General features: G+C 36.8%; 1 protein-coding gene across 3 annotated transcripts in view; it reads left to right on the top strand.

The window, feature by feature from the left end:
* The first annotated feature begins 7,611 nt into the window (after window positions 1–7,611).
* The window catches only part of Slc9a6 (solute carrier family 9 member A6), a 56,812-nt gene continuing 38,199 nt past the window's right edge, over window positions 7,612–26,224 (top strand). For 2 of the 3 annotated variants that reach the window (XM_078034229.1, XM_078034228.1), the window contains exons 1-6: window positions 7,739–8,089; window positions 17,417–17,616; window positions 19,414–19,491; window positions 19,771–19,847; window positions 20,155–20,267; window positions 22,879–22,984. In XM_078034229.1, coding sequence (XP_077890355.1) covers window positions 7,765–8,089; window positions 17,417–17,616; window positions 19,414–19,491; window positions 19,771–19,847; window positions 20,155–20,267; window positions 22,879–22,984 — 899 coding nt within the window. In that variant the 5' untranslated portion in view covers window positions 7,739–7,764. The other variant, XM_021726289.3, reaches the window with a different exon arrangement.

Here is a 26,224-nt window from a genome sequence, read left to right as displayed (position 1 = left end):
GAGGTGTGAGGGCTGAGAAGTTGTCCCCATAATAAGATCAGAGTGGACAAGGCCTTTATTTGGGAATGTAAATCTTTAACATCTCCAGAGTTATCAGGAATATAAACACAACATTTAACATGTTACCAATGTCCATCCCCATAAGATATAGTTAAACTACTTAATGTCAACTGATCTTTTAAAACCTTTCTACTGGAATGACCTCTGTGTCTAATAAAGATTCCTTTATTTCTGTTACTTAGGGCTAGGTAATCATGTTAGTAAACATTAATTCTACCTGTGTAGGGGGTTAGGAAGATCTGTAGACCTTAAACTGACTAAAAACTTCTGACTTGTCAGTTTCACTTGGTAGTTATTAAGAATTCCTTCCTAAGAATCTCTCTTTTGTAGCCTCCAGTCTTACTTATTTTGGGGGAGCAACACAAATGTTTATCTTAAGTTATAATTAACTATTGGTTTTTTTAAATGCCCAGGAATGGCTGTGTTTTTGTTTTAACTGTTTTTGCTAGGTGTTTAAGATGAAGCAGGTCAAACTGATTTTTGTTTCTATCTATTGTTTCCATGGGAGTCACTCTTGGGAGAACTTGAGAGCAGCTTCTCAGTTCTGCTAGTGCCATTTGCACTAGGTTTGGTCCAGGTCTTGCTTGACCATGTGACTTCCCTTGAAAGCATCAGGGATGTCTTACTTCTCCAATAACCCTCCTTTTCATAGCAAGTGCACTGATTCTGTTCTCTAGGAGTCTCATTAATCTCCCTGATCAGGAGGTTATGTGTCCCAGAGTTGTAAAACTCTTTAGAGAAGTTCCCTGTTCCCTGGATTCAGACTGACTCAGAGGGCAAGAGCCAAATATTGGTTTTCTTGGCCCTTTTAATTTAACTTTAATTTTTAAGACTTTATCTTAAACATCTAGCAAATAAGTCTTTCCAGTCTTAAATTAAGTGTACTGGGCTTTAATGTCTATAACCTTATATTCATTTTTATTCATTGGGGTCTGCACTATCCTATCTGTCCTGTAGGTGACGGCTTATATTAAATTAACCCAGGTTGTGTGTTCTTAAGGCAATACCTCTGCAAAGGCAATACTTTAACAGGCAACCTTTAGACAGTTTATAAGGAAAATTTAAATAAAATTAATAAGACTAAAAACATATTTAGTTTGTGTGATAACTATCTTGAATTTTGACTGAGTTATATATTATACCCCCTGTTTGAGATCCTAGTAATATTAACAACTAAAAATCAATCTTTTGAACATAATGTTAAATGAACTGAATTATGGCCTACTTTGGAATCATTCTGATATGTAGTAAGATGGGAGGTAGACCCTTATCTCAGGTAAGGTGGGGCTCTTTATAAATCTTAGGTGAAGTGTTTTAGATCTGAAGCTGATCTTTGCTTCTTAAATATAATTTTACAAAATTTACATATATTGTTGCATGAGTTCAAATGAACATTAGCTAACTATTTAAAACATGAATTAAATAAAGGCTGAACGCTTTTAACCTTTTGTGGAAAAGTAGCAAAATGCTTTTGTGTTTTACAAAATTAACCTTTACATACATTAGGCTCTCATTAACTTAAAAATACATTTAAGTTGCACCCCAGTGTAAAAAAATAACAAACTTTATATCTTATTGATAACAAGTCCAGTTGTAGAACATTAAATTATATAAATAAATCTCCAACAAATTTGTTATCCTTATAATCCTAAAATTATCATAGAACTTTAATTTGGAGAATACCAACTTGATATAATGCTCTTTTAAAGCTTCTATCTTAAATACTTGTATACCTGAAAGATATGAACACATTTAATATACCAAGAAGAGTAATAGCACCACAATTACATTGATGTTTTTATATTAACCAATTTTAGCTTTTCAAGAAATAATATAGTACAATGCTCTAAAATAAAAGTTGTTGGGCTGGGGTTGTGGCTCAGTGGTATAGAGCTTGCCTAGAATGTGTGAGGCACTAGGTTTGATTCTCAGCACCATGTATAAATAAATAAAATAAAGCTCCATTGACAACTAAAAAATATTTAAAGAATAAAATAACAGTTGTTGTTTAATTTGAAGATTACTTGCTCTAAAAAAAAACTCCAAAACTTTGGTTTACATCAGTACATTAATATTTGACCTTAGGGAAAAAACCTTAAATAGCTTTGACTGATTGTTTTATATATATATATATATATATATCCAACTTACACAGAAATTCTTTATCACTTACTTAAACCCTCTTATTTACTTCACCACACAAAGACTTTCTTATCCAGGTGCTGGGGTTGTAGCTGAGTGGTAGAGTGTTTGCTTAGCATGCATGAGGTACTGGGTTCAATTGTCAGCACCACATATAAATAAATAAAATAAAGATTCATTGGCGATTAAAAATATTTTTAAAAAGACTTTCTTATCCAGAAACACATTTTCCCTTCTATTAAATATGGTTTCCATACCTAGAACCTTCTAATTCCTCTTTCCCATCTGTTAACCCTTTTTTCTGTTAACATTCTGAAACAATCCTTGTAAATTTCTGAATTTAGACACATTATTTCATTTTAATAAAAAGAAATCTTAATTGGAACAGTTGAAACTTTTGGGTCTTTGTATATAGGAATCTTCTATAAACCTTTGTATATAGAATCATATCTGTTTGCCATTTAATAAAAACATAATGTTTAAGTATATAGAATTATACCTGTTGGGACTTTAAATTCTTAAGTGATAACAAAGCAACTTTAAACCCTTTTTTTCTTCATTTACCAAATTATGAAAACATCAATAATGTTACCCAGTGGGATTCAAGGAGTTAAGAGTACTTGATGGTATATTTAACAGTTATTATTTTCACCTTGTAAATTACCCAGATGTCTAACAAACAAAATCACTCATAAATATGAGTGATACCATGTCAAATCTACTTTACTTATTTTACCAAAATGTCAGACAAGTGTATTGAACAGTATTAACCATTTCTTCCTTGTTGGAGAAAAGTTCTAGAACCAAGAGTTATTAGACATTTTATAGACATCAACATTTTATTAGTTCTTTGACCACCTAAAGAGACTTGTGAGTTAAGGTTAATTTTAAAGACATTTTTACTTTCATCTGTTTACCCAATTTAAATTGAATCATTTTAAATCATGTGAATTAAAGGTATTTGGATTCATTTTTTTTAAATTTATGCATGTTCCTTATATATCTGCCAATTTTGATATCATGTACATGATATATGGACATAGACACATATAGACATACGACACATAACGGAAGTGTGAACACATAACACAATAGCAAAGGCTTTTTAGCTTTGCACAGGTGAATCTGCACTGCAATGTTACAGATGTTTAAAAACTCCATAGTTGAATAAAAAATAGGGCTGATCAGAAAAACATTAGCCTAGGTGCATAGGACCAAAATCATGAACTCAAAAAAAAAAAAAAAAATACAGAATCTAAGAAAAAGCAAGAGTCCTAGAAAAAATGACCAGCCAATAATTAGTAAAGTACCATACAATTTACTTTTTGGTTTAGTCTAGTTTGAGTTCAGGTAAAAAACACTTTTTTTTTCTTGGGCCTAAACTCACTCTCCTAAGCTTGCAGTCTTCTTCTACTTGCATTTCAATTAAGTCCTGGCTGAGGTCTGGAAGGAGCCAGGAAAACTGCTATTCTGAGCAGAAACCTTATGCAAAGGTGTTTTAACCACTTTTTTTCCTAGTTGGTAATTGGACAGAATTGGATGTGGAAAATTATGATACCTTACTTTCTATTACTTTTGAGAACAAAGCTACGATGTTAAGCTCCTTACTGAGATAAGCTATTGGCTGTTGAGCAGGTCCATTATTATGTATGACCATTCCTAAGGTTCTTCTTCTTCTCTCAGTGACAAACAGGTTAAATCTTGCTCCTTAGGTAAATTGAGGACAGGGGCTCAAAATAAGGCCCCGTTTTAATGTCTTTAAGGCTTCCAAAACCTGTTCACATAACTCAGAGGGGGAGTAAACTTTCTTGGTAAATTTATCCTTTAAAAGTCGTGGCCCTTTATGGATTCAGGATTTAGTTTTTATTGTCTCCCTGAGTTTCTCCATGAAAGTAGCAGGGTTTTCTTGAGGACCCTGAGTAATTTCAGACTTTCAAATAGTTAATGGGCTTTTTGCGTGATCCTCCTGAGGGCTTCAAGGGCCAACATTTGGAAATGTGTAATCTTCCAAGTATCCAGTTCATCATTTGGGTCCTAATTAGGGTCCTTTCTGGGAATTGCCTGTGATCTAGATGAATAATTAGATTTGTTTCTAGTTTGTGATGCTGGGGGGCATGGGAAAGATGTAGGTCCATCCCCAAATTCTTTAGCTACTTGCATTAGGGTGGCCTCTTTATTGGAGGCTAAAGTTTGGCTAAGTGGAAATATAATATCTTTCCAGGTGAGGTCAAACACCTGGCATAAGTTCTGAAACATCCCAATATTTTTATTTAGATCTTTCAAAAATCTCCCTGAATTTGTTCTTGTTTTAATTTAGAGGGGGAGTCCCCTTGATTGCTCTTCCTCAGTAGGTGATTTATTAAGGCTTTTTTTCATGGTAGAGATTGAGGTTAGGCCTGACAACACATGAAAATGAGGCGCTTTTCCTGATCATTTTGTAATTTCCCAGTATGTAGACTAGTGGCCAATCTACACACTGACTTCAGAGAGAAGCTCCTACCTGAGTGATAGAAAATTCAAGTTTTCTACTGTGTCAGAGAAAACTGTTTATCCGATGTATTAGGGATGTCTCCCTAAAATTGCGCGTCATTATGGTCCAGAAAACCCCGCTCTCATCACCTGGCTTAGACAAATTATTTCTGGCCTCCTTTGACAAAGTACTAGGGTCCCAGTTTTCCCTACGCCAGAGACCCTGGGAGTATTCAAACTTAAGGGCGCTGCTGCTTTCCTCCCTGCCACTATAACTCTGGATTATGAAAAAAAGAGGATAATTGCATAAGTCTTAAACTTTTGTGCCTAATTGTTGTCCTGTAGACTAAAGGAATCTCCTGAGGGTAAGGGGAACATCTATTGGTTGTTAAGTGCATAACAAACACCCTTTTCTGGAGGAATTTATGGGAGGGGTTGGTTAAAATAGAGTGCCTCCCTCTTGCAGCATTTAAAAAGAATACATTGAGTTCATCTGAGCACAGGAACAGTAAAGGGAGATTTTAAACTGGCTTGTAAAGGTTAACTATGCAAACAAAGGGAACTGAGATGTTTTCTTATTAATCATCCCATGTTTTTCTCTCAGTCCTACAATCTGAATTGCTTGTGTTTCTGACTGGCAAAGGAAGGGGAGTATCCAAGAGGGAACGGATTGGGGGTAGGGAGTGTTGTGTGGCCCACACAGAGGCAAATGTAATTGGGTCTTTTCCTCAGTGCCATTCATCTACTGATCTACCCCTTAGGGAAGTGGAAGTCGAGAGGGGGATCAACAGAAGGAACCTCAGGATTTTCGCCTGAGTGTAGCCCAGGCTGGAAATTTTGCAGTTATTCCATGCTCCTTCATCCACTTCCATACATCTAAGGCAGATGAGGACTAGGGACACTGTGTATTCACACCAATTGCTCTCTGGGCCTGGACAGAAAAGTAAGAAACGGTTTAGGCAGGGCCCAACATGACTGCTCTACACAGAATAGTTGATTGAGAGCCGCCTAGGCTGGGAAAGTCTTCAAGAGTCTTGAAGAGTGGCAGCTGCACTGATTGCATTTAAGTAGCCAACAGGTGCCCATAATCCTCCAAAATGAAAGAGACAGAAAGATGCACCTCAAACAAATGTGAAGGTGCACGGATAGGAGTTTATCTCAGTGTAGATCTCCGTGGAACCGCTGGTTATCGGTGATGAGTTCTGCTTCCTCACACGTTGAAGTTTGAACATTAGCAAAGCATATAGAAGCAAGCATATAAAGCAGGGCCTCTTTGAAAAGGGGTAACATGGACTTCTCCCTAGAGGAAGAAGGGGGCCATAGCTGGTATCCTGGTATCCCAAGAAGCAAAGAGTTCTGCTCTTTTTATATGTCCTAGGCTTCCTTTGTTCTCCTGCCCTCTTCCCCTTATCTTTCTTATTCCAGAGTAGGTGACTAGGCAATTGACTAGGTTCAGGAAAGCTCGGTGGGCTGGCCAAAAGGTGGAAAACAGGTGGGCTGAAGGGGGAAGGGCAGGATGGAGCAGCCCAGGACACATGAATTAACAACCTTATAGCTCCCTGTAGGAAAGGGTAATTCCTGGGACAGGTTACCTTGGCAACAGGTTGGAGCAGTGGCTGGTTCTTGAAAAGGGTAGAGGAAGGGCTCTGTTTGAATGTGGTGCTGAGGATCGAACCCAGGCCAAACGCATGCCAGGCGAGCCTGCTACTGCTTGAGCCACATCCCCAGCCCTGGAGCTTTTTTTTTTTTTTTTAAAGTTCACCATCCTCACAGAGCCGAAAGAGCTGGTTAGTGGGACTAGGGGATGAATCCACACTTGGGACGCCTAGAGTTAGGCTGAGTGTTGTCTGGCAGGGAGGCCTTAAGATGAAAACATTTGAGAATCGTGAGTTCCACACAGAATGATTGGAATTAGATAATAGTAGTACCAATGCAGATATGAAAAATTTGAGAAAGGACACGTATTAGGAAGGGGAAGAAATGAGCCCGTTTCAAAATATTTTCAGTTTCGAAGGATAGTAGGAGCCTCAACAGGATACACTCAGCATCTAACAGGTAGAAGAGGCCTGAAGGGAGGGTGGCAGGCCAAGGCTTGAGATTTGTAGCTCATTCACCTGGAAATGAAAGTCCTGAGAAAACAAAGAGCCCATACAAACTAAGTAGTGATCTGAGAAGTATGGCAAAAATAGGAATCTACTGCTGTGAAACACAAAGCTCAGGTATGGAGGTGAAAACACTGAAACTTGTGATGTGCAAGTGTGACAGGCACACAGAAAATACGAGAGACAACAGATGGGGGTCAAAGGTGACTGCTGACTTGGAGACATTGCTTTAAGACAGAAGGAAACAAGTAACAAGAAGAGAGGAATAAAACACTCACCACACCGCCAAATATTTTTTCTTTGGTAAGGGAAGGGAGAGGGTGTTTTTTGAGCACCTGGTAAATCTGAGCACAAGCCGATTTGAATCTTGGAAGAATGATGGATTTCTCTGCATAGGTTCCTGATGTGACAGACTACATAAATCATTTACATGTAAAGCAAACTGAATATACAGATATACAAGCAGGATCCACACCTTCGAGTCATTTCTTTTGTGAAGTACTAAGGTGTTGTCTTTTTTCCCCAATGAGGAAAACGAGGGAAATCCGCTTTAAATTACAGAGATGGAGATTGAGGTCACTCTCAAGGGGACAACTTCTTATCCTGTTAAGAGACACTGGGGAACGATATTGAGATGGGTTATGAAAGATCGATTCCCTTGAGGGCTCTAAGAATAGGATCAAAGTAGACAGAAGCACAATCTGCCTGTGCTTGAATACACTGAGCAGATGTGTCCTTAGCAGAAGGCAGTGGGCTAGATTCGACGGCCTTTCATTCCCTGACAACGCTCAACTGTGTCACACAGCTGGCACGGGGTAGAGGAATTAGTAGAGCGAGCTGGCATTGCCGCGGCCCCTTTAAGAGAGGAGGCGGCGAGGCGCGCTCCGACGGCTTCCCTCTGGCCCCGCCCCTTTCCCGTGAGCCCTCGGGGAGTGGTCCGACCGCGGGCGGCTGCCGGTGAGGAGAGGGGCGGGGGGCGGAGGGGGGAGACATGGCTCGACGCGGCTGGCGGCGGGCGCCCCTCCGCCGCGGCGTCGGCGTCGGGCCCCGGGCCCGCCCGCTCATGAGGCCCCTCTGGTTGCTCCTCGCAGTGGGCGTCTTCGGCTGGGCCGGGGCTTCGGACGGCGCCAGCCGAGCGACAAGAGCCATGGACGAGGAGATAGTGTCCGAGAAGCAAGCCGAAGAGAGCCACCGGCAGGACAGCGCCAACCTGCTCATCTTCATCCTGCTGCTCACCCTCACTATTCTCACGATATGGCTGTTCAAGCACCGCCGGGCCCGCTTCCTGCACGAAACCGGCCTGGCTATGATTTACGGCAAGTTCCTCGACCCCTGTCCGCTCCCTGGCACTGCCCCTTTCTCTGCCCGCTTGCTGCTTCGCCTCCTGTCCTGGCCCTGCTCGGCCTAAATTCGGCTCCCCTTCTAATTCCATTTTCTGTCGCTCCTCACCCCCCTCATTTCTTTTCATCACCCCCTTTATTTCTGCTGTGCCCCCCGATTCTCTACCTCACACCCTACCTCCTGGGCCTCGCCCTCCCTCCCCCATTTTCTCTGCCTCTCTGTACCTTTTTCGCCTCCGACCCCACCCCCTTTTTTCTGCACCCGGCTCTCCCTCCTCAGCCTACGAAGCTCGGGACCGGGACTGGGATTGAGCATGAGAAGAGAGTGGGTGCGGTGTCTCGAATTGGGCTGGGGGCTGGGGGAGGGGAAGACACCATTGCGATCTGTTTCTCTAGGGTGTCAGACTGTTTAAGGCTCACAGAAGCTGCAGTAGTATGTCTACTGCCCAGCATCTGGCATTCTTTTGGAAGTAGAGTCGACCTTTACTCATTTCCCAGCTCTTCCTGTATCTTGTTCTTTTGAGGTTAAAAATGAAAACCTTACTCTTGTGGAGCCCATGCAAAATAACTTGAATGTAAAATAGGCTACAGAAGGTTTGGGGCATTTTAGATGACGTCCTGATTTATTGTACTATGCCTGTAATATCTGATAAGGATATCTATGTTTGACCCTTAAAATTCAGGCTACAGAACTGAGGACAGGGAAGAGTTATGGTACCACCAGAAGTGTGGTGTACTATAGTATCATCAGGACGGTTCAGCTGAGCAGCAGTTAATAAACACCACGCATATGCAGTATGGGTGACTTTGCTTTTGGCATGGAGTTATTGACTGACTGTTAAGTGGCTTCAGTTCTTGTGTTTCAGTGTGCTTTCTTTTTGAGATTATTTATTTATTTTTAGTTTTTGGTGTCAAGTTCGAGAAGGGTAAATCAAACCATGGACTCAGAGGCATATTGAGCTATGCTCAGGCCTCATGAGGGGAAAAGATGGTAAGTATTGCTGATTGTCTTAATCTGACTATGAGAGTATGGGCCAAAGAGATGAGGGCAGATATCCATCATGTCTGTGCAGTATATGTGTGAAGATTATCTTCATTTAGAATAGTCTTTAACTGTTAACCTTATTGAGGTTTGTCTCTGAGACTTGTGGATAGATAGAAGAAGCTCTCACATGAAAAGACATTTCTCTATGCAACCTCCCACCCCCACCCCTTTCCAGTAAATCTAGACTTCTAGAATGTGCATGCATCTCAATGGTAGCAAGCAAAGAGAGTTGTGTGCCTCAGGAAAATTCATGAGTTCAAGCTTATTTTTCATTTGCAAGGTAATAAAATTCTAAGCCTTTGTGTACAGTATCTCTGCTCACTAGGATTCTTGGGTTTTAGAGATATTAGGTGGTTTTTTTTTCATTTTTTTTTTTACATTTCATTTGCAGTGTCCCTTAAGGCGAGTTGGCCAGAAAATTTCTATATTTTATGGTGTTTCTTTGTATAACCGTGTGTGATTTTTTTTTTTACTATCCTCAAAAAAATTTGCTGTTCAGTCTACTATGTATTATGCACAGAAAATACAAAGAAATATAGGCCCCTTCCCTTCAAGGAATTTATAGACAAGTCATAAGAAGAAAATAATGAAAATAATGACATCTTAGATTTGGTAAGTATGAAAAGAGTACTATGTTAAAATAAGGAATTGATCACAGATATCTCTTTCTTATAAACAGAAATAATGTGATTTTGATAGTTAAAGGTACAAGGCTTTAGACTAGAGGTTGGAAAATTCTTTTCGGTAAAGGGCTAGATCCTGAAGATTGTTGACTTATAAGCCACACAGATTTCCATGTCTGTGTTGCATTTTACTCTTTGTTGTAGTTGTTTTTCTTTTTATAATCCTTTAAAACATAAAACTGCATTTAGCTCTTGGGCCATACAAAAACAGATGGAATGCTATAGTTGCAAACCCCTGACTTTAGAGTTGGACCTGGATCCCTGTCACTTTGTACCAGTAACTATGTGTGATCTTAGTAAAGTTTCTTTCTCCTATTTAACTCTCATCTATATTGGGGATAATGATTGTAGGCTTATTGTGAGGAAGAAATGTTTTTAGCCTTCTACTTGGCCCCTAAGTAAATGCTTAATAAATGATAGTTGTGCAATCCAGTGACTTAAGATTAGGCTGAGAATAGTTATTTAATTGCTCAGTCTTATAAGGGGCAAACATAGTAATTTTTAATCAAATAGGGACTTTGAATTACCCTGAAAATATTTGCTCTTTGGTAGCTGATATCACTAACTTCATCTGATTTGTGGACTGAAGTAAAAAAAAAAAGTAAGATTACTGATGGTATTTCCTGAAGTTTCTAAGTTAATAAAAGTGATAGAGTACTTATGAAGGAAAAACAAAGATATCGCTTGTGGAATATGAAGTGCAAGAGTGTAAATCTGAGAGTCAAATCTGGGATTGATTTGGCATCCTTTAGCCTGTTCCTTTTCTCACTGTGGGTAGCAAGGGCTGTGAACTAAACAGCCTTCTAACTAACTCTCTTTTAAAAAATGCTTTTATTTTTTATTTATGTATATGTGGTGCTGAGAATCGAACCCAGCGCCTCACAGGTGCTAGGCAAACGCTCTACCACTGAGCCACAGTACCTGCCCACTAACTCACTCTCAAGTCCAGTTCAAGAATAGATGGGATTGGGCCAAAGTATCTTCGACACTGGAAACTGAAATTTTCTAACCCTAGTTACTGTTATTTGTCTCTTCTTATGACTCTTGTACTGTTATAGCTGTTGTGTTACTATATCATTTCAAGACCTTTATTTTTCAGCTTGACTTGGTGAAAAGAGAATGGTGTATCTCCAAGGTTTAGCCTACTGGTGATTTATTCCTGTAATATTTGGTTTAGCTGCTTAACTCCTGGGAAATTCTATTTAAAATGAACCTTTTCTTTATCTTTTTGAGAATCAAGGGTAAAAAAAATTAGATCGCTAATGTGGTCAGTTTCTAGTTTGTAATATAGACTAATTGCTCCCATTACAAACACAATGTCAAAGCACCCACGTGCTTTTGTTCATTGGGCTAGCTTTCTTAAAAGGCTTAAGAGTGAGTCACTGTTAGTAAAAATTATTGAGGTAGTTAATTAAGTCCAAAAAATGATCATTCACCATTGTGTTTTCCAGATAGTATACAAAGCAAAAGATGGAAGAAATATTTGTTTTGCCTTAAGTTTAGGGAATATGGGGTCTAGGCTTAACTAGTGTGATTCATTAATAAGCATTTATTAAATGTCTATAATGTATGAAATATGATGGGAAATATAGGTCTGAGCCCTGCCCACAAAGTACTTACAATCCAGTGACTTAATAGATAATATTTATGGGCATTACAACATGTTAGACATTGTGCTAAGTGCTTTGCAAGTATTTCTTTTTCTTTGCAGTGCTTGGGATCTAACTGGCATGCTACATAAGTGCTCTACCACTGAGCTACATCCCTATCCCTTAATTAAAATTTTATTTTGAGATAGGATCTCACCAAGTTGCCTAGGCTGGCTTTAAAATTTGCCACCTTCCTGCCTAAGCCTCCCAAGTAGTTGGGATTACAGGTATACCATGTATAACTGCAATTATAATTTCATTTACACTTCCTAACATCGCTGTTACGAGATGGGCACTATTATCTTTCCCATTTAACAGATGATGAAATTGGGGCTTAGAGAAGTTAAGTGACCTCCCTGATGTCACATAACTTAGACATATTTAGCCAGGATTCAAACCCACTCAATCTAGTTCAAAAGACCCATTTTCTTTTTTTTTTTTTAAAGAGAGAGTGAGAGAGGGGAGAGAGAGAGAGAGAAAGAGAATTTTTTAATATTTATTTTTTAGTTCTCGGCAGACACAACATCTTTGTTGGTATGTGGTGCTGAGGATCGAACTCGGGCCGCATGCATGCTAGGTGAGCGCGCTACCGCTTGAGCCACATCCCCAGCCCAAGACCCATTTTCTTAGCTCTTAAATCACATTGCTTTCACGGCAAAGAGATAAAACTTAACTGTAAAGACAGATGAGTTAGAATTATCACCACTGCATATGAGGAGATAGCTTCAATGAGGGGTTATCTACCTTAAGGTTACAGATTAGAACTTGATGGAGCCACAATTTATACATCTGTCTGACTTCTAAATGTAGGCTTTTTGTCCTGTACTGTACTATACTCAATTTCATAAAATAAAATATATAAGAAAATAATACTTACAGTTGAAAGGGCTTTGAAGGTAGATTGTAAGGGAAGACTGTGAGTGAATGGAGACCTAAATCATCTGCTTTTTCAAAGAAACACTAGAGAAGCAGTTCATTTTGATGAGAGAGTAAGGAGAAAATGAGAAAATTATAGTGGCTTTGGAGTGAGAAAGTCTAAATTTTAATTCTGACTTTGTCATTAGATGACAAATAATGTTGGGTAATTCATTTATCCTCATTTCATAGATGAAGAAACAGTGACAGAATTATAGTATCTGTGCCGAGATTATAAGGCTCAAATTATATATGTGTGTGTGTATATAATATAAATATATTATTTTTTTGTAGAAATAAAATAGGAATTGGTTCAAGGTCCTAGGTGAAAAGGTTTTCTTGAAAAAGATGTTTATCTTTCCTAAGAGGAGAGATGAAGATTAATGTGCTTATATTAAGATGGAGAGGCTTGGAATTGAGGAAGGTGGTGTCAAAACTCACCCCTCCCCAGCTTCTCAGAAAAGTAGTCATTGGGGTTGAAAACTTGAGAAGGAGGATTAAAACTTGGAAGAGCCTCTGTTGTGAATGTGCTAGGAGACAGAAATGAATAAATGTACGTAAAACTAAGATAAGCAAAAGCCTTGACTTTCTTGTCCATCTTGAATTAGTTTTCTTTTTTCTTTGCTGGGATTCAAACCCAGGGCATTATACATGCAAGGCAAGTGCTTTACCACTGAGCTACACCCCCAGCTCTTGAATTAACTTTTTATATAGGCTCTAATGGAATTCTTCAAGTAAGTAATGAATGTTTTTATACACATGCACATCTTAATCTATAGAAATTTTATCAGTTTTGGCCACACCTAATGTTCCAGTGATGTTCCTTCTTTATTTTTGACTGTTGGGGGATTCAAGTGCAATGGGCTGGAAGGATGGGCTGAAATTCACTAGAAAACCAGTTTCTGCTAAGTGGAAGTTTGATACATACGATGGTGGTACCTTTGGTGAAGCTGAGTTCCTTATCACTGGGAGAATTTCCAGCACAAGTGGGTCATGAATGTGTAGGAGTAGATGTCTTCGTTTTGTGAAAGATATCTCTTTGTGGTTATAATCCTTGGTGCCTGTTAGTGGTAATTTTAAATTCTATAATATCAATATTTTCTGTGCCTCTGTGTACGTGGGAGGCTAGAAGTTTTTGCTTTATTCTCCTAACAAAGCACCCTTTTTTGTGTCCTTTTTCTTTATTGAAAATTGCTTTCACTTCATGATTAGGATTTGACCTTTCAAAGAACCCATATTAAATTTCTCTGTCAACTCTTTTCTGAGGATTACAATTTTTCAGATGCCTGATATCATAATAGAAGGATCTCTATTTTTCCAACCTAAATAATTATTCTCCATGCTGTTGTTTTATATGCCAAGGTATGTGTTTCAAATCTGTGCAAGTACTGCGCCCTTTTCAGGCATGTTTTAGTCACCTTTTCACCACTGTGACCAAAAGACCTGAGAAGAACAAATTTAGAGGAGGAAAAGTTTATTTGAGGTGTGTGGTTTCAGAGGTCTCAGTCCATAGGTGGCCAACTCCATTTGGGGCCTGAGATAAGAAAAACTGTAGTCATGGAAAAGTATCACACAGGAAAGCAGCTGGAGACATGGTACCAGGAAGCAGAGAGATAAGACTTCTGCCACCACAGACAAAATATAACAAAGTCATGTCCAGGACCTCACCTTTTTACACCACACCCTATCTGTCTACAGTTACCACCCAGTTAATCCCTATCAGAGGATTAATGCAGGGATTAGTTTAGGCTCTCATAACCAATCATCTCCCATTGTTTCGCACATGAACTTTTGGGGGACATCTCATTTAAACCATAATGGGGCATCCAGTGATGTTTTAGCATAGGGCTAGAAATGCATAGGATCTAGTGTATACTATTCCCTACCTAAATGGGTTTGAGGATGTGGAAAGAATTTATGCTGTGCCACTAATTTATTATATTTATAGTAGCTAATCTGTGATTTTTTTGCATGCAAATATAAGGGAATAACTTTTACTAAGCCGCTTAATTAGGAATTCTTGGGATAAAAGACACAGAGATGTTTCTATATCATATAGGCAGAATAGACTATTTGAATCTTTAGTCTTTTCTCTCGCAGATTATATTTGACAAGGATAGTTAATACCTAGCAGTCACTTTTTAATTTTAATTTTTGTGGTGCAACTTTTAAAAAAGTGAATCTTTCATTTATGTTACATCTTAACTTTGGATAAAATGTTTTTAAAGTTGATGTCATTATACTGTTAAATAATTCATCATTGTTGCTTACTTTAAAAAAGCATGTGTGACTGTAAGTTGACTAGAGGATTCAGTATCTTTGCTCCCTCCTTCTTTCCTGGACAACTACTGCTTTTATAACCCTGTTTCTGCTTTACTCCTTCCCACGCTGGTCTGGATTCTACCCTCACTATTCCACTGAAACCTTATCAAGGTCACTGTGTTCTCTTTTTTGTCAAACACAGTGGTTACTTCTCAAGCCAGCCTTACTTGACTTTGCTGTAGCATTTGATAGTTTTTATCACTTATTCCTGCACAAAAATAAATTATTCCCTTTCTTCTTGAATTCTTAGCCACCACTCATTCCTCTTTCTTCTCCTGTGGCTTTTCCTCCATAGATTTCATCCCTCAGTTCCTCCTCTACCAGCCTCTCATTGTTGTCTATTAATGGATAAAAATCCTGAGCTTATATCTGTAGTCTTCTTGATATTTTGTTTGCTTCTAGGTGATCTCATCTGAGCCTGACTTCTACTAATTTATGATTGCCCAGTATATATCTGCAGTTACGACTTCCCGCTTGAGCTCTAGACCTCTGTGCATATGTCATAGGTACATTAAACTCAGCATGTCGTGTTCGTACTCCATTGACTGACCCTACAATTTAACTAGGTGCTCAAGATAGCTTATCTACTTGGTTGCCCAGTCCATTATGACTCCTGTAAATCTTAAGTCTTTCATCTCCCTTCCCCCTAACCTTTTCTTTTTAGTCACTGAATCTTTCTAAACTATATAATACCATCTGAAACTCCATCTCTCTTCTATCACTACTCTCAGATTGTGATAAAAATATATAAATATATAGAAATGTGTACGATCCAGTGTATACTATTCCCTACCTAAAAGCTCTTATTGCCTGAATGATTTCAGTGGCCATCTAGCTGGCCTTTTAGACCCTCTCTAGTCTAGAATTTTTTTTTTCAAAAATAGGAATCTGATATCAAGCCCCAGCTTAGAACCCTTCTATGATTTCCTTTTGCTTCTGGAATAAACTCCAAACTTTCTCCCTAATATATGTCATCCTTCATGATTCAGATCCTGCTCATCTTTTAATTTTTTTTTTGTTGTTGTCAATGGATCTTTTATTTTATTTTTATTTATTTATATGCATGCAGTGCTGAGGATTAAACCCCAGGGCCTCACACATGCCAGGCAAGCTGTACCACTGAGCCCCTCCTGCTGGTCTTTTAAACCTTACCTCTTATTACCATATAAGTTAGCCATACTGAACTATTTGTAATTCCCTTGAGTGGGCTGTGTTCTCTTCTTCCTTGTCTAGATATATACAACTATTTCTCCACCTGAAATACATCCTTTTTTCTATTTTGTTACCTGCTCAGGTGACAGTTCTGGAAAGACTTTCTTTAATGTCCTTTACCTCACTCTTGGTAAAAATATATCATTTTTATGCATACAAGTATATATTTTTATTATGATTATTCAGTCTGTTTTCACTTACTGGACTGAGAGCTCCTTGAAGGAGGGATTTCTTTACATCTCTGAACCCCAGGACCTCCCTAACATAGGACTCCATTCACATCTTAAAAGAATATTTGGCTGGTCAGAATGAAAGGCCACAGGAAGGTAAAATGTAACTAATAGTGATGTATGATGCAGCTTGGCATTAAGAAAGTTTCAGAAGTTTGGATGGGTTCAGCTTGTAGTTGATGGAATATTACTTGATCATTAAAAATGGAGTTCTGATACATGGTACAACATAGATTAACCTTGAAAGCCTTATACTAAGTAAAAGAAGCTAGACACAAAAGGCATGTTGTAGAATGCCATTTATATAAAATGTTCAGAATGGGTAAATCCTTAGAGAAAGAAAGTAGATTAGTAGTTGCCAAGAGCCTGGGGGGTTTAGAGGTGAGGGGAATAGGGAGTATTCTAATTCTTTTTGGCAAGATGAAAATATTCTGGAATCAGATACTGGTGATTGATACACAACTTTGTAAATATACTGAAGACCGCTGAATTGTATAACTTAAAAGGATAAACTTTATATCATGTGAATTATATCAGCAAAGCTATTATTAAACAGATTTCCAGTTGATCAATGTAGTTTTATAGAACCTAACCTAGTACACTGTGCTTATTTGAATGCCAATGGAATAATCCAGGTGAAATCCTAGCAGTATGTTGATTACAGAACTTGTACTCCATCTTTTGATTTGAAGCAGACATTTTAATATTTAAATCTGACCTTTGAATAGAAGAATTCAATTAATCTACAAATAATATATTGACTTTCTAATTTGTTAAATGTATATTAGGCCAGCCATATGCTTTGGGATTGAACTTTGGGAAGCATGCACTTAAGTCTGGTAAATTGATGGAGGCAAAAAAATAAAAAAGCACATTTCTAACATGACTACATTATCAAGTTTGGACAGCTTGGAACATATTCCATTGTACAGATGATCTGAAGATATTTTCTAATTTTTTCCTTTCCTCAACACTTATTTATACATTAATCTAGAAATGCAGTGATCCATGCTATTACCCTGGGAAGTGGTTTTCTCTCCTGTCCTACTACATTACATGAAGGTTAGGTATTTGGATATGTGACTTTAGTAATACTTTAAGTTATAACTGTATTTGGTCTAAAAATTGGTTCTGGATCACAAGGGAATATCATCAGAGATTTTGTGTTATCAATCCAGAGGTATGTGTGAAATACAAACAGGTGGTCTCTGCCTGCAAGAAGAGCTTACATTGTTCTTTTATTTCAGGTCTTTTGGTGGGCCTTGTGCTTCGGTATGGCATTCATGTTCCAAGTGATGTAAATAATGTGACCCTGAGCTGTGAAGTGCAGTCAAGTCCAACTACCTTGTTGGTAAATGTTAGTGGAAAATTTTATGAGTATACGCTGAAAGGAGAGATTAGCTCACATGAACTCAATAATGTTCAAGATAATGAAATGCTTAGAAAGGTAAGTTTTTAGTTAAAGGGAATATTTGGATTTTTTTAATCCAAATATTTGGATTTTTAACCAGCAGCAAAGTGATTCTGAAGAAAAATAGTGAATTTTTAATATTTAAAATGATTCGCTTTTTAAAATGCAGTAAAACCTCAGTTAATATAATAATGTAAGGAAGTGAATATTTCTGTATATCCTGATTGATGCTAAGTACTAAAAACTTTTTTGTTTATTCTGTGTTGTTTACAATTGTAATAAATAGTGACTAGGATTGATTTAAGCAGAATTTATGAGCATTTCTCTCAATTTACTGATGGTCTTTACAGTTTTAGAGTACTTTAGAGCTTTGAGGTTATTTGATACTGCCTAAAATATTCCATTAGTATTTCTTTAATTCTTTCTTGCGTTGGTTGATTTATACACTGAGCACAATTTAACCTCTCTTGGACTTATAATGTGGCACAATTTCGGGGGCCTTTGTATGAGCCTTGGTTGTTGGGCAGTGCTGTACATAATGCTTTATGTAAGAGGTAGAGTTGCATTCATACTGGCTTCCAGACATTTGAGGAGCTGCTTGCTTCTGTCTCACTTATAGTTTCTCTTATGAAGCTTCTCAGTGTCAGTTTGTGCGTGTCTGGTTTTGTCCATGCTTGGCCACTTGCCTCAACATCTCCTATGTTCTCCATTGGCTGTCCTTGATTTTTATAGCTACTTGATTGTTTTCCTGACCATTTAAAATTTCCTATGAAAGTTAGCTGGGAGCTGTGGTGCATACCTGTAATCCCAAAAACTTGGGAGGCTGAGGCAGGAGGATCACAAGTTTGAGGACAGCTTCAGCAACTTAGTGAGGCCTTTTCTAAAAAAAAAAAAAAAATTTAAGAGGCTGGGTTATAGCTCATTGGTAGACCACTCCTGAGTTTGATCCCTGGTACCACAAATAAATAAAATAAAATTTTCTATAAACTTAAAAGTTCACTTTGCAAAAAGAATTATCACCACCCATGGAATATTCTAGTTCTTTAAAAGTTCTAGTAAACTACACATCTGTAATCCTAGTGACTCAGGAGGCTAAGGCAAGAAGATCACAACTTCAAGGCCATCTTTAGCAAATTAACAAAACTCAGTCTTAAGATAGCAAAAAAACCTGAAAAAGCTCAGTGATACAGCAATTCTGGATTCAATTGCTAGCACTGCCAAAAAATAAAGTTCTGGTAAACTAAGTTTCAGCACGGGTATGTGTGTAGCTGCTTTGAGTTCATATCAAATTCTCCTGCAGCCTTATGGACAGAAGTGGGTGTCTGCATTATTAAAGCAAATAGGTTTTAAAATGAGTGGGCTATCAGGACTAAATATCGGAACTGTCCAGAAAGTTTTTACCTTAATATGTTGTATAGCTTAAGAGATGTCACCTATGTAACAAGTTGGTTTCCTCTCGCCAACAATAGTGACATACCTTAAATTCTATATTACCAGTTTTGGATCTCTTTTATTTAAAGCAAAACTATGTTCATGCGTTTTCCTATTTCTAAGATTTTTAATACAGTATTTTAACAAACTTTCCTCACATGTGACTTAAATGATTATTCCAACACCATAGCTTTGTCATTTGGTTGAAAAGTAAAACAACAAACCATCCTATATGTGCCTAAGACAAGCAAGTATTAGATTCCCTATATGAAATATTTTAAGTTACCATATTAATGTTGTTGACCAGTGTGACAGTTAATTTTTTTTTCTTTTTGATAGTTTGATAATGTAGTACAAGATCTTCTAAGAGAATGCATCTAACATAATTCTTTATTTTAACAGGTTACTTTTGATCCAGAAGTATTTTTCAACATATTACTTCCTCCTATCATCTTTTATGCAGGTTATAGTCTGAAAAGGGTAAGTACTACATTTTTATATACTTTGAATAACCTTAAACTTTCCATGGGCTTTATAATATTTGACACTTTAGAAATAGGCCATTTTTTCCAGGTACCCCTCCCTTCTATCTTTTTTAGATGATGAAATTTATCCTTATGCAAGAATGCATTCTTTTACCGATTTCTTCTACTGAATAATGTTTTTAATATTAACATAGCACACCACAATAGAAAACCTTTTCTTTTTCAAACATTTGGGGAGTATTCTATGCTAATACAGTGTAACTTTTTTTTTCAGAGACATTTCTTTCGGAACCTCGGGTCTATTCTGGCATATGCTTTTCTTGGAACAGCAATTTCTTGTTTTGTTATTGGGTAAGCATTTGAAACTTGAAATACTTTTAAGCCTTCAAATTATAATTGTAAAATAATTCATTTTTGATTTATGGGTATTGGGACTGAATTTCTGAATATGTCTAAGGACTTTTGCAGTAAGATGTATTCAAACAGGTAATAAGTTGTTTGCATTTTCAAGACCAAGGTATTAACCATACTTAAGAGTCATGATTTAAATTTGGGGTTAACCACAGAGTACTATAATAGATCCATCTTCTTACTCTTATTTTATTCTAACTTTTTAACAGTGATTTTTTTCTAAAGTAAGAATATGTTTATTGAACAGATCAATAATGTATGGCTGTGTAACGCTGATGAAGGTAACTGGACAACTTGCTGGAGATTTTTACTTTACAGATTGCCTGCTATTTGGTGCCATTGTATCAGCAACAGACCCAGGTATGTTTTACAAGAGGGGACCTTAAGTACTTTAGGTACAGTGTTTTCTAGTCAAAGCACTATGGGTATTTCTTTGAAGCATAGAATTTTTTATTAGGTACTTTCCTAGCACTAAGCTTTCCAATTGTGGAAGAAAAATTACTGTCCGTAATTTCTTTTGGCTTAAGTGCACATTTATTTTTTTCTCATTTATTACATTTGCCTATTACTGGCCACAAATTGATGCTGTCTAGATGAGAGCTGTAAGATATTTTCTTCAGAAATTTAGGTTGATCTCTATCATTAGTGATTGGGTATAGGAGAAGATGAACTACTTTTTAGATTGTTAAAATGGGTAATAATTATACACTTCTTTTTAAACTTCTAGAAAACTAGTTCACTAAAAATCTGTCTAATTCAGCCATTTGCATTTAACAGTAAGAAAGAAGTTTTAAAATTATTGTTAGAAGGCAGATGTCCTGATAATAGTATGATTTTTTGGTCACTGGTGGTCTATTTTTTTATAGTTGTTGATGGACATTTATTTTATTCATTTATTTATATGTGGTGCTGAGAATCGAACTCAGTGCCTCACACATGCTAGGCAAGTGCTCTACCACTGAGCCACAACCCCAGACCCCACTGGTAGTCTTATGTATACATTAAATAATTACTTTTATAAAATTGACCTTGTGATTATATAATTGTTTTGGTATTAACACAGCTTGCTTCCCTATACTTTTACTGTCAGGACACTAAAAATTTGTGTTCCATAAATAATTTAATTATATTAAGTGAGGTTTTCATTTTCCTAATATAATATTGCTAAGCTTAACAGCTACATTCATATTAGGAATTTGGAGAAAATATAGAATGAAAAGGTCAGTATAGGAACATAGTCTGAAGTTTTTTGTTTGTTTGTTTGATCCAGTTGAGGGCCTTGCACATTCTAGGCAAATATTATATCATAGAGCTATACCTCCCAGATCCTAGAGGGAGATTTTTGAAGTAAGGATCAAGTTTTCTTTCACTGTGAGTTAAGAGTTTAGTAGAGGTTTGTTCTCCTCTACCTTTTGACCTTTAAGTTAATCATCTTAAATTGTCATCTAGTACAATTAAAGGTAGGGTCCAAGGTTTTGTCTCTGAATTCCTACGTTAATAACTCTGATTACACTGGACATTATGGGAAGGAGGAAAATGTGTTCTGTACTACTAAGAGATGATTTTAAAAGATTTACTTAGAGGGCCATTTTAGACACTTACATAGTTGAGCATTTTTTTAATGTATGGTGCTGGGGATTGAACCCAGGGCCTTATGCATGTGACGCAAGCACTCTACCAACTGAGCTATGACCCCAGCCCCTAGTAAGTATTATTAAAACTGGAAATCAGGTTGCTTTTTTAAAGACAACCATGGGTGACCCCTTATTGCTTGTAGCTGCTTCCATTATCAATATGAAGGCAGATTGGTTTTTGCAAGGATCTCTAGGTTCTGTGTTCTCTAGAAGTAAGTTCCTCGACTTTTCAAAACCTGTAAGAAATCTTAAGTTGATTGGACTCACTACATTACTTCCACCTTTTGGTTTAGTTTGGTGGGAGTGCTGCCTGAATAGCTCAAGCAAGAATCTTTTGCTTACACAAAGTTGGACAGTTACATATTTTTCTGAATTATGTAGGCACTGGCCCCAATTCTATTATTTTGCAGTAAGTTAATTTTCTATAAGGATGAGCTATAGGTTCTCTTTTCAGAATTCTGAATTGTCCCACCCTTCTCACTATCTCTTCATAAGCTTTGGTATCAGTATATTCCAGCTACAATGCCTTGCAGTAGAAGTTATATCTTTTAAAATGCAAGTTTCCTGTTTTTAGGGTTGGCATTTGAAAACGGCTCTCCCATCTCTGGTTATATTAATCTTTCATGTCTGCTTGAGTTTATTTAGTGGGTAAGCTCTATGTGACTCAGCATTTAAAGTTATAATGGAACTTTTCAACCTTATCTGATTTTCTGAGAATTATAATATATATATTGCTTCCCAAAAAGAAGGGTTTGTTGTTGGTTCTTTTTCTTCTCAGGATGTAATATCCTGTGAGTTGGCTTCTTTTTCCATTAAATGTGGCAACTGTAATCCTGGTCATGAATTTTACCCCAACTAAAAACTGAACTTAGTGTTTTTATTTCCTACTGTCTTTGCTAAACCAGCGTGCTTGCAATTTGCAAGTCAAATAAAAGTGAGTTTTAAGGCTCCAAGGAGAAAAAAAGAGTATTTGCAGCAAGAGATGCTTTTCATGCTAGTCTTCATTAAAGATTAATGATTACCTGGTCTGTAAGAAATTCTTAATATATTATTTGTGAAAAGGAAATGTACAAAGCCAGATTATTAACATTTGCATAAAGAATGTAGGCCAGCTCAGTTCTCGAAGTTTATTTTCAGCTGTTTTTAAGATAATCAAAAAGGAGAAGTTGCATGTACACAATTAGGGAGAAATAATGACCAAATCACTGAATCATTGGTATTATGAGAGATACTAAAAAGGAAGAAATGAATTTCTAAATACCTCAGAATCAACTCTTGAGGGGAATATGTTATATTTGGGACGTTTAAATATTTTTCTGATTCTTTCTACTTGTTAGTGACTGTTCTTGCCATATTCCATGAGCTTCAAGTCGACGTTGAACTCTACGCACTTCTTTTTGGTGAAAGTGTCCTCAATGATGCTGTTGCCATAGTGCTTTCCTCGTAAGTGTTTGTTTTCTTATTATATTCTAAATGTTACAGTTGAGAGTAATAGGAAATGAAAATCACTTATTGAATAAAATTCATTATAAATAGAAATATTTGGAAGAACAAAGTTTTTTTTTCCTCTTATGAAGAAATGCATAGTTTATAGATAATTTGTAAAGGCAGGGAAGAAAAAAATCATGTACTCGCATCGCCTAAAAACAATTACTGTAAATATTCTAGGACATTTCCTTTTTCTTTTTCTATGTATGTTATTTTTACATAATTGTGATTGTAGGATTTATGTAATTTTGTAATCTCTTTTAACATTATAACATGAACACTTTGTGTTTAATTATATTTTTTAACAGATGATATATCCACATGGTTAAAAAATAAAAACTATATAAAACAATTTATACAGAAAAATCATGTCCTTAACTTTTGTCCTCACCCCCCTCTCTTCTCAGTCCCTTAGAGTGAACCATTTTTATTAGTTTCTTGCACATTGTAGTATTTCTTTATTCAAATGTAAACACAAATGTGAATATTCTTTTTTGTTCTAGTTAGTTATACATGACAATAGAATGCATTTTATACATCATACATAAATGGACTATGACTTCTCATTCTTCTGGTTGTACATGATGTAGAGTTACAACAGTTGTGTATTCATATATGCACATAGAGTTATAATGTCCAGTTCATTCTACTATCATTCCTACCACCATACTCTCTCCCCTCCATCTAATCCAAAGTACCTCTATTCTTCCCTAGCCCCCCACCTTATTGTGTATTAACATCTGCATATCGGAGAAAACAGTCGGCTTTTGGTTTTTTGGGATTGGCTTCTTTGGCTCAGCATGATATTTTCCAGTTTCATCCATTTCCTGGCAAATGCCAAAATTTCATTCTTCTTTAAGGCTCAGTAATATTCCATTGTGTATGTATACCACATTTTATTTATCCATTCATCTGTTGAAGGGCATGTAGGTCAGTTCCATAGTTTAGCTATTGTGAGTTGAGCTGCTATAAACATTGATGTGGCTGTGTCTTGGTAGTATACTGATTTTAAGTCCTTTGGGTATAAACTGAGGAGTGGTGGAGCAGCTATGTAGTATTCTGTGTGTGAACTGTACTATATTTACTTTTCAGTCTCATTGCTGCATGCTGGAAGTATTTTCATTCTTTTGCTGTCCCATATGATGCTTCAGTGATTAACCTTGAACTTTCTTTGTTTTGTACATGCATAGGTACATGGTATGATAAATTCTCAAAAGTGAGATGGTGGTTAGTTTAAAGAGTAAATACATAAATACATTTGTAATTTTGTTAAAAGTTGCTAAATGGTTAAAGGGATCATACCACTTTACATTTTTGCCACTAAATTATGAGACTGTTTCCTCACAGCTTCTTCAATAGAATATTTGTCAAACATTTTTTTTTATTTCTGGCAGCTTGAAAGTTGAGTAATATCTCATTGTAGTTTAATTTGTATTTCTCTCATTAACATGATCATTTCCAAAGCTTTTATGTTTTTTTAATACCGAGTTTGGAACCCAGGGTGCTCTACCTCTGAAGTTTATCTCTGCCTCAGCCTCCCCAGTTGCTGGGATTTACAGACATGTACCATTGTACCTGGCCAGAATCCTTTTATCTCTAAAAGTATTAATAATATACCTTTTGTTCAAGACAGTTATTGAATGAGTAATTTCTACATTTAGGTGAAAATATTATTATACATGTTATTACAAGGTGTTTGCTGGGGGAAGACCAGGTCTGAACTGCTAAGGAACTCAGTCCTGCCTAATTATTCTTACTAAGCAAATATTTAACCATGTAGACAGTTGTTATTACTTCACACCAGAACTTTCTATAAGAGAGAAGTACAATCCCTTCACATTTTTCTTTATATCTTTCCTTAATTTCTATTTTATAAATATTTAAGAGTGATAAGTCACTCACTGTGGTTTGCGTAGCATGATTGTCACTGGTGACCTTACTGCAAAGTGGGAAATTACCTTTCTGAACTATAACACTCATCTCTTAAATGCTGTGTATGATGAAATACAAAAGGTCAAATCCTTTTTTTGTGTGTGAATACAGTATATGTGTTACTTCCTCCCTTCCACGTTTATTGCCAGAATTTTTGGCAGCTATCGACAGTTATTATAAATTTAATTTTTAATGCAAAGGTTGTAACTAATATTGACACCATACCTTTGATGGTAGCTATAAAATAAAAGTCATGTATGAATGGAGGAAGAAATGAGATGTTGTTGTAATTTGTGTCCTAAGAAAATGAAGCTACAGAGATTATTGAGCTTCTAGTACATACGTACATTTGAGATCAAGTGAGAGACTAAGGTATAGGCAGTTGCTTTTAGCCTCAATTCTCTGTCGTAAACATTTATTCTATTGAATCATCTTACTAGTGTTCCTTTTCATTGTCCTAATGGATTAAGAGTTGGTCAAAAAATCTGTTTTGTTCTGGTCTTATCTTAAAACTGATGTGCACTATGCTTTAGTGTTTGCAATAATACAATTTGGGAGTAGTTGACTAATGTAAAAGGAAGAAAAAAATCCTCATTGAAATGTTTTGAGGTTGGCTGTATAAATGTCAGTATTAGTGAAGAATAAATATGTTAAGAAGAAAAACTCCTTTCCATAGCACTTCTTAAAAAGGGCCACACTTATCTTGTTGCCCCCTTTCTCAAACAGGGTTCTATGAGAAAATGAAGTACTACAGAAAAAGATTTTAATGGTTCCCTCAAATCTTTTGTTTTTGTTTTTGATACTGGGTATTGAACCCAGGGCCTCAAGCATCCCAGGCAAGCACTCTGCCACTGAGCTACATCCCTGGCCCTTTTAATTTAAAAATTTTGAGAGAGAGTCTAAGTTGCTGAGGCTCACCTTGAACTTGGGATCCTCCTGCCCCAGCCTCCTGAGTAGCTGGGATTACAGGTGTGTGCAGCTGTGCCTTGTGTGATTCTTTCCCTAATTCTGCTAAGGATGGTGTATAGTTGGTATCATTCTGGATTGCTAGGAGATAAGTTAACTCATTAAATTGTCTGGTAGAACCCTGTGGAAAAGGACTGTATCTAGAGTGTTTCATTAAAGGGAATCATTAGCTGTATAAGTGTATTAATGGAGTTGAGCAAATGGTTCCTTCCCAAAAGCTGAAGGGAATACAGTTGTGTTGCTGCCTATGGGAGGTTACTATCTGGAGTACTCAGTGATATTTTGGTCACTATCTTT

This window comes from Ictidomys tridecemlineatus, chromosome X, assembly GCF_052094955.1.
Source record: "Ictidomys tridecemlineatus isolate mIctTri1 chromosome X, mIctTri1.hap1, whole genome shotgun sequence".
Taxonomy (NCBI): domain Eukaryota; kingdom Metazoa; phylum Chordata; class Mammalia; order Rodentia; family Sciuridae; genus Ictidomys; species Ictidomys tridecemlineatus.
The sequence above is the reverse complement of the archived record's forward strand: the minus strand, read 5'-3'. Positions and strand labels throughout refer to the sequence as shown.